This window comes from Hydra vulgaris, chromosome 01, assembly GCF_038396675.1.
Source record: "Hydra vulgaris chromosome 01, alternate assembly HydraT2T_AEP".
NCBI lineage: Eukaryota > Metazoa > Cnidaria > Hydrozoa > Anthoathecata > Hydridae > Hydra > Hydra vulgaris.
In genome coordinates this window covers 30,704,735-30,715,000 of record NC_088920.1, presented here as the reverse complement: position 1 = coordinate 30,715,000, position 10,266 = coordinate 30,704,735, and the positions used below count along the sequence as shown (strand labels likewise).

The 10,266-nt window shown below is 22.8% G+C and overlaps 1 protein-coding gene across 1 annotated transcript in view; it reads left to right on the top strand.

Moving 5' to 3' along the window:
• The window catches only part of LOC100208037 (uncharacterized), a 54,786-nt gene that overhangs the window by 19,836 nt on the left and 24,684 nt on the right, over positions 1-10,266 (top strand). The window contains exons 4-8 of the mRNA XM_065787899.1: positions 1,936-2,127; positions 3,873-4,102; positions 5,164-5,465; positions 9,475-9,716; positions 9,858-9,893. Coding sequence (XP_065643971.1) covers positions 1,936-2,127; positions 3,873-4,102; positions 5,164-5,465; positions 9,475-9,716; positions 9,858-9,893 — 1,002 coding nt within the window. The remainder of the gene's footprint in view (positions 1-1,935; positions 2,128-3,872; positions 4,103-5,163; positions 5,466-9,474; positions 9,717-9,857; positions 9,894-10,266) is intronic.

Below are 10,266 nucleotides of genomic sequence, written 5' to 3'. Positions count from 1 at the left end.
ACGCTAAATTTATCTTTTGAATAAAAGTATGATCTTTGCTCTCTTGCGCGGAGATTCATTCAACATAAAGCGCTTCTGAATTTAAATTACTTTAAATATCTGTGTGAAAGCCAATATTTTTTTAAAATTTCAAAGTTATTTACAGTTACTCATCTCATAAGTTTACTTAATATACTCATAAAAGACTCGCAAAAGTTGATCTTGCTTATGCTTATAACTTATATGTTGTTAACACATAATAAAAGCTTCTAGCTGAAAATTATTTTAACAAAAAATCTTAAATAAAATATAAAAAATGCAATACCAATTTTTTAAAATTTTCATTTTATTTAAAGCGATATCAAGATCAAACATTTTCTATAAATACGCAAGTTGTTTTTAGGAGTTTTTTTTAAAAGAAATCTATTTGAACAAAAGAATTCTTCTTCTAAAATTCTCTTATTAAAATAATTTTGCAATTGAAATTTGAAATTAAAAAAATAATTGGGTAAATTTAAAAGAGTTTCAACGCTCAACATTTATAAATTTGATTGCAACAACATCCATAATACCCAGTGGCATAGCGAGGTTCATCCCTGAAAGTTAAACGTATATCTAGCTACAGTTACAATATTACATTTAGAACATAGTGTGAATGAGGAAGTAAATTTTATTTAAATTGTAAATATTTTGAAAAGTAAATTTTTTTGTCTCTTAAAAATGGAAAATGGTAAAGTAGAAATATTGTATTGTAAAATTTAAATCAGTGATTATTGCAAACATTAATTAAACATTAAAGACGTTTAATTAATGTTTGCAATAATCACTGGTTTAAATTTTTTTTTTTTTTTTGCGATTAGATTTTTTTGTGTTAATTCGAGCCCTGTATTCACTTTTATTGTAAGTTATTGCTAACTTGTTTGTTATTTTTGTTGAAATATTGTTAATATTCTTATATTGTTGTATTATTCTATTATTACTATGTTATTATTTGCCAGTGTTTTGTTTAAGTGTCTAATATAATAACTTTTAGCTTTTAAATAACTTTATTGTTACGTATTTTATGTGTACTTGCTACGTCATTTTTTTTATCCAAATTTATCTACGACTCTACCTGTTTGTCAAATTTTATATTATTTTATCATATTTATTTGCTTTTTACTGCATAAGGAGAAACATTAATTTTAATGTTTCTCCTTCTTAGGAGAAACATTAAAATTAATTTGGAAGCAATATTAAAAGACATCTAAAAAAATTCAAACATGAATATTACTTTGACTTAATATATATTAGCAATCATCTTTTTTGTGAAAAACAAACTTATTTGCAACAAAATTATTTAAAAAATAAATTAAAATTATAAAGCTTTTAATTTTATAATGATAAGTATTTATTATGTGTCAACCGTGTGAGATTAACATTAAATAAGGAAAGGGGCAAATTTTTTGAAGCATGCAAATTTATTTGATTGAAAGTTAGTAAATTTATTAATTTCATTTATTCAAAGCCTAAAATTTTTTTACTTCAAATATTTTCAAAAGTCTTAATTTATAACATCAAAAATTTAAACTGATCAGTTTAAAGCTTTTAAAAGTTTTTGTTTTAAAAACTAGTTAAAATTTATTTTTAAAATTGATTTAAATTTAAAAAAAATATAAAAAATTAAGAAGAATTGTTGAGAGTATTACAACAAATTATTTCTGTGTGTTTACATGTTGCAAGACCCATTATAATACAAGAAAATTGGATGCTGCATACAATGAAGCCAAGAGACATTTAAAGACAATTTTGTAGATCAGAATCACAAAATGTTTTTTCAATGTTTAACAAAAACTATTTGCTGACATAATAAGGTTTTTTAGTAGATTTTAATATTGTATATACTTAACTTTAACTTGTTTTAAAGTTTTGTTTGTTGACACCAATACATATGTATAAATATTTTTTTTTATATAGATGTCGCAGTTGGGGTTGCAAATGGTTTGGTGTCAGTAGTTCAAGGAATTCGTGATAAAAACTTTTTAAGCATCGTAACTGGTAGCTTAGACATAGTTTCTACAATATTATCTATAACTGGGCCAGCAGGTGCAATTGCAGGATCAGTTATTTCTCTAATATCTTTTGGTTTATCTGCATTTTTTGCAAAAGGTTAGTATGTTTTTTTAAATTTTATTTAAAGTAACTTAATTTTAAATTTAAAATAGTTCTACATTTGTAATATGGTAAATTTTAATATCTAAAATGTGTTGGAATGAGAGCACTTGCTTTGTGAGCAAGATGCACAGAGTTCGAACCTAATACACCCTGAATGTACTGCACTCAGTAGTTAGCTTCTGTGGCTTGTGTTGAGTATATGTAAAAAGAAATCATGTATATATATATATTTATATATGTGTATATATATACATATATATATGTATATATATATATATGTATGTATATATATATATTGATATATATATATAAATATATATATATATATATATATATATATATATATATTGATATATATATATATATATATATATATATATATATATATATATATATATATATATATATATATATATATATATATATAAGATTATGATATAGTTTTCTTGGTCTCCCCAAGGCCAAGAAGGTCTCTACAGACAAGGAAGGTTATAACCACTTCTTAATTGTGGTTATAACCTGCTCTTAACTCTATAACTCCGAAACACGAACCATGCTGCAAACAAAATCGTTGCGCAGAGAAGCAAGTTGAGCACGTTACTACCATGGATGTGGTGAGGATCGAACTGGGAACCGCTTACTAATGAAGCAAGCACTCTACCGCTACACCCTTTCTGTATCTACCCCATATTAGAGTGTGAACATTGTAAAACAGGCAAAAAATAACAACCAACAATTATCTTTATTTCAAACATCCTAACAATGTTTTAATAATTATTAAAAGCCAATAAAAGAGCTTCAACTTTTTTGAACTTTATTTGAGTATAGTTTTATGTTGGTGATATAATTAACTATTTTAACTATATTGATTTCGTTATAATATTTTTTATTATTGATTAATATTATAACATTTTTTGTTGTCATTATTACTTCCTTTTTATTATTATCTATAAAGTCATATGTACTTTGTAAGTAAATTATTTTATCTATTTTTTTTATAATAGTTACTAATGCATCTTAAAATGCATCTTAAAATTTGTATATATTTATATATATAGTGTATATAATTGTATATTATATGTATGTTTTCAATTTTCTTAAGTCGTATTTTGTTTTTATAAAATTTGCCTTTACTTGGCAAAATAAAAAACTGTTTTTTAACTTTCCAGATACAACATGACAATCAAGCTGAAAATTTTATATATAGAACTAGCTAAAATGTTTTTAATTTTATTTACAACAGAGATTTCTTTTTTTATAAATAAAGAACACTACCATTATAAATGTTCAAGTTTTTTTTGTTTGTAATCACATACAAGAAAAATTTCAATCCAATAGGCTTTTTTTTATGAACTCTAATAAAAGTTTATATTGCAATACAATTTATATCTACTTTAGATGATCATTAAGGGTATTTTTGAAATAATCATTACAAAGTTTTTTGTAGTTTTTCCAAAAGTATGGTTTTATTATTAAGTACTAGTATCTAATAGTTGCCTGGTTCTCTGCCAGGCAACTTACTGTCATTTTTACAAATTTCAGTTGCTTTTTGTATGGACAGTGACTGTCTTGTACTGCTAGACCACAATAGCATTACATAACTGATATTTAAAAATAATAGCATGTTTAAAAGCATGTTTTTTTTTTTTTAGTTTTGAATTTGTATTAAATTTTTTTAAATGCATTATTTACATTTACATTTTTATATATATTTCATGTCTATATGTTTAATTATTTAGAACAAAAATCACAAACTCAAATTATATTGGATGGTGTTAAAAACATTATTAAAGAAAATGAATATCAAAAATTAAAGGACAAAATCGAAAATTACTTCAATGAGTTGAGCTATTTGGAGCAAGATATTGTTGGTTTGGTGGAGTTTATTCAACCTAATATAAAAAATGAAAATTCAAATTTAGAAAAAATTGCAACTTTTTTGACAAGGAATCAAGATAAAATTGATAAAGTATTGGATTTACATTTTAAATCGTTCTACTAATTAATCTTAAGACACATGTTTATATACAAACAATTCCACAAAAAATATATATAACAAGTTAAATTTCATTTTGGTAAAAACTTTGCCCTCTTTTCACTAGATTCAAAACTTTTTAGCTTATTTGTTCTTCAGATTCTTTAGAATAAAATAAGGTAAAAATGTGTATAGTCTAGCATAAAGATTGCAAACTTATTACTGAAGTGTAACTTATGTTACATTTTAATACATATGAATGTAATAAATATATATATAATACATTCATAGGTATTGCATATAAATGTAATACATATAAATGTAATACATACATACATACATATATATATATATATATATATATATATATATATATATATATATATATATATATATATATATATATATATATATATTATATATATATATGTATGTATATATGTTTGTGTGTTTGTATATATAATATTTATTTAAATCTATATATAATAATAAAAGTAATATATATATATATATATCAACCCTCGGAATTAGGAAAAATGAGGTAAGCAATAAATTGCCAATATCACACTGTTAGAGTTCGGCATCAGATCAGCAAAAAAAATTTGAAACAAAGAGGTTACCATAAAACATAAAAACGAGGTCGGCAATTTTTGGGTAACCTCAAACACCTTCACATTGGCAGTTAGGTTGGCATTGCCAAATGCCAACCTTAATTCTACGGGCTGAAATAATATATATATATATATATATATATAGATATATATATATATATATATATATATATATATATATATATATATATATATATATATATATCTATATATATATATAAAAATATGTGTGTGTGTGTGTCTGTGTGTGTATATATGTGTATATATATATATATATATTTATATATATATATATATATTTATATATATAAATATGTGTGTGTGTGTGTCTGTGTGTGTATATATGTGTATATATATATATATATATATATATTTATATATATATATATATTTATATATATATATATATTTTTATAACAAAGCTATTGTCAATATAAATTTTAGTATGACAGAGAAGTATTAAATCAATTAAAAATTGAGGTTCAAAGAGATTGTAGTTCAAAAAACTGCAATGAATGTCTTTCTAAAATGCAATACTATTTTGTTGCATCTAACCGCTATGAAATACTTGCGCTTCACCTAGTTGGACTTTATGAACTGATTTTACAAAGCATGACATTTGTCACATCTAAAAATGACTATAATTCATTAAAGAGAAGAATGGAAACAAAGAGTAGTGATCGCAAAATGTTTTTGGATTACTTGCTCAATCAAAAACGCAGCAGCTCATATAATGTCCAGGAGTGGTAAGTTCATTATTTTGAGTTAAAAATTTTACATTAATATGTATGCATATATATATATATATCAGGCCTTGTTACGAGATTTCGCTGCGTAGCAAAAACACGTAACGCATTTCTAAGTAACTCAACTCATCAAATATATTTTGCATCGTTAGAAGTTATATTGCGTCACTCGCGTCTTTTCAAGTACCGCATCGTAATTAAAGTTATTTTATTAACGCGTTAAAAATCATACAAACAGTTTTTTTTTTCTCACTATTACAAAAGTTACAAATAAAATCTAAGTTCTTATTTAAAAAATCATTTTTATTATTTTTTTCAAATATGAACTAAATTTTATTTTGGAAAAAATATTTTTTCATGAAACGTAAAATAATGTTTGTTTATTTTCTTATGATTTTACAGTTGGTTTTTGGTTATTTTATTAACTGTTAATAAATTTTTTCTCATTTAATTTGTGAACTAATTTTAAAAATGTTTTTAAACAAGAAAGAGTTTTTTTTTGTTGTTTATCAGTTACCGATAACATATTCGTGATCATAATCTATTTTCATAAATTAAACGAATGTCATTAAAACTTTACGTTATTGAATTAACAATAAACAAAATATCTTATTAATAAAATATTTACATCAAAATAAATCGTGCATTTTTTAAACTATTATGACTAAAAATAAATTTTATATTTGAAAGAAATTTATATATTTAATTCCTTAAGATAAAACTTAAAACACTTAATTTTTTTTAACTAATTTTTATTAACAATAAAAAAAAAAATTTAACAAACTGTTTCTTTAACAAAAAATCTATTAGTTTACAATTGCGGTTAAATGCTTTTACTTACGACTTTATTTCTTCAGAATAAACGTCACTTTAACGACAATCAAAAGGTAATTTATTAAAGGTAAAATATTCTAAAAGATATAAGTTTTTGCGTAGCGCAAAACTGCTGAACGGGTAGGCAAATCACCTTTTCGCAGGCAAAATGCGAGCTGCGTAACGCTTCTTAACAAGGCCTGATATATATATATATATATATATATATATATATATATATATATATATATATATATATATATATATATATATATATATATATATATATATATATATGTACAGTGGGCAAAATAATTGTCCGTACATTAATGAAAAATAAGGTTTTTTGAAAAAAGCTCTAAAACTTTAAATAATAGAAAAAAATAAATTAAACCAATAGATAGCGCACAAGAAAACAAATAAAAACGATACACCATCTTTAATTTTCTCCCGACAATTTAAATTATAATTAACTTATTAAAAAGTTTTAAAAATTTTAAAACCAAAAAATTGTCCGTACATTTGATTTAGAAGGTAAAATTTTGTTTCTAAATGATTTTTATATTAATATCTTGTACTTTTAGGTTAAATAATACTATAATAAATAAAAATAAACCTTTTCTTAACTACATGGCTATGATGGAAGGAAAAAGAAAAGAATATAGTATTGACTTACGTAAACGACTAATTTTTGATAGGGAAAATGGATTATCAATTAGAAAAGTTGCAAAAATGTTGAAAATACCACCAAGCTCTGATGAAAAAATGGATCAACACTTATATAGATCCATATTAGAACGGAATTTGGTGACTTGGAACGGAATTTATATTCCAACATGACAACGATCCAAAGCACAAAGCTGGATCTGTAACCAGATATCTTGCTGCAAATGGCATTAACGCGTTGGATTGGGTTGCACAATCACCCGATTTGAACCCTATAGAACATTTATGGTCGGTGGTGGAAAAAAGAATGAAAGATCGAGCTCCAAAGAATAAAAACGAGCTCAAAGAATTGGTTTTAGATGTTTGGTCATTAATCAAGAAATTACGTCTAAACTTGTCTCATCAATGAAAAATCGTTGTAGAGCAGTACAGACAATTTTTTTATTTAAACTTTTAACTCTTTTTGAATAAACTTATATAACTTTTCATATTTTAATATATTTTTAACTAATACACTTAAAATTACTTTAATATTATAATATTTTTTTAAAAACTCTTAATTACAACTATCTAAATACCTTTAAATGTTGTGTTGATTAAATATAGATACTTTTCATTAATGTACGGACAATTATTTTGCCCACTGTATATATATATATATATATATATATATATATATATATATATATATATATATATATATATATATATATATATTCAGTTATGACAACAAAGATCCGAGCACCCATATTACAAAATATTATTAAATTCACAATATTCGGGTATTATTTTATGATACCACAATTTTTTAAGATCTGGTTGTGAGTTTTTTCTTTGATGGGATTCAAATTGAGTGAATTGCCCAGTCAGAAAGCGAGAACATTTGTTTTTTTAATTTAATTAATTATATATTTTTGGAGCTGTGTTGATCATTATAACCTGATAATATATTATTCTATTGTGCATGAATATGTAAAACTTTATAATTCAAAATCAATTAGATGCCTCTTTTTTTTAAATTTCTAATTGTTTACAGAATTGACAGTCTTATTTTGTTGCAACCATTGTCAGTGGTTGAATCTTAAATCATAATTGCCGGACATTACTTAACAAAAGATGCAGCATATAGGGTACTGACACGTATGGTTAACAGGTAGCAAACATTGATTTTGTGTGCTGCAAACTGTTAACTTGCACTTTGTCTGAAAATTTTACACATTGACACAGTTTTATAATCCATACATTGCATTCTTTTCAAAATTAGTTTTTGGATTATTAGAAAATTTTTGGGTTATAGAAAAGTGAAGTTAAATATAAAAAATAGAGAAAAAACCAAATTATATATAAAAATGTTAGTAATTTATTTAACAAACACAAAACATCAACAATCATATAAATTAATCTCATAGACGCACACAAAAAATCATTCAAAAAAAGTCAGAATAAACCTTAAAGTATATTGCATATCCTACATTTAAGGGTATATCACATGTCCTATCCTTTTTTTATATGACCATATAGGTAAAACATTATACTCTTGACATGAGTTTAATATATGTTTTTTTAATTTTTTTTTTTTTTTTGTTAAATTAAATTAAAACAATTCTAATAAAAAAACCACTTAATTAACTTTGTAATTAAAAAAATATTGATTTTGTCTCATTGCGCATAGTTTCACTTGCATCTCTGTTATATTATACCAAGCAAAAAATTAAAGATTTTAAAAATGAAAATTCCTAGAATTTAATAATATTTATTATTAATTATTAATTTATTATTATTTTTTATTATTTTTTATATTATTTTATTATTATTTATTATTATTTATTATTAATTATTAATTTATTATTATTTATTATTAATTTATTTATTATTAAAGTTTATTATAATTTTTTAATTTACTTTTTTACATGTAAAACTATTACTTTTTATGTAATGTTTTTGATTTTAAAAGATTTAAAATTTTAAAAAGCAAAAGTTTTTTAAATTAAAGTTCCATTGTGCATAGGTTCACGAGCATCTGTTATATTATATTAAGAAGATAAATACGATAGAAGATAAATTAGATATACTAAAATCAGAGATATTAAAAATAATTTTTTTGAATTGACAACATTTTTTTTTTTTAAATCCCTGAAACTATAATTTTTTGTGTAATCTTTTTAATTTTAAATAATTTTTTAATTTTAAAAAATAACTGTCTTTATTTTGAAGAACAACTGTTTTAATTTTAAAAACAATTGTTATTTCGATAATCTTGTTTTATAAAAATATACAGGTCAAGTTAGTTTTTAATATGTTAAATCTAAATTCTATATATATATGTTATAATCTATATATAATATGTTAAATCTAAATTCTATAACAAAGAATTTATAAATATAACTGTAATTATAATTTTTAACAAATTTTGTCCTAAAATTTTGCTTTCCTATTTTTATGATGATTTACTGTCTTTTTCTATGAACAAATGTGTACATGAAGTGATAAACAATATTTAAAAAACTACAAAACATGTCTTTTGTTTTAGGAAATGTGTTGCAGAATACTATAAATATCCTGGTAAATTTGAGTTCATTGATTTTCTTGTTAAATATTCTGCAGAAAACACAGAATCAAGTACAAGTCTAATAGTTTATGTTGGAAAAGATGAAAATTTTGATGAGTACAATTCATATATAACGGATGAAAAGAAGGAGGTTAACCTTAAAATTTCAGCTAATTTCAAAGACGCACCATGGTTAAGTGAACTCAGATGGATTTTTGTTCCATGTAAGTTCTTATTTGTTGTACTTTTTTTTAAATGATATTTTTATTTTTTTTTAACTGAATTTAATATACCTATATTTATTATTTATTTTGTTGTTGTGGTTTTCTTTTTTGATTTCTCTTTATCTTTATTGCATTTTTTAGCAAAATGTAAAGTGAATTTGTTTCCTGATAACAATGGTTTGTTTTTTCTCACTTTTATATTTGATATTTTTATTTCTTTTTTTCTGCCATTATTATTTGATTACTTATTGATTCATTTAGTTAACTATTTAATACATATCAATTTTTTTATTTTTAAGTTTAATTTAATTAAGGCAATGTTTATAATTATGTTAGAATTATCAAAATTTCTAACATAAATTCTTATAATTTCTAACATCTCTTCTTGAGTACTTTCTGAAAATCAATAAAGTTTTTAATCTTCTTGTTTTAATGCTGACTTGCTTACTGCTGTAACTGAAATATTCTACTGTGCATTAGATAGAGATAGTGAGGCAAGAGAATTACTTACTCTCTGACAATCAATATACTTTTAGTTCTTCTTGTTCTT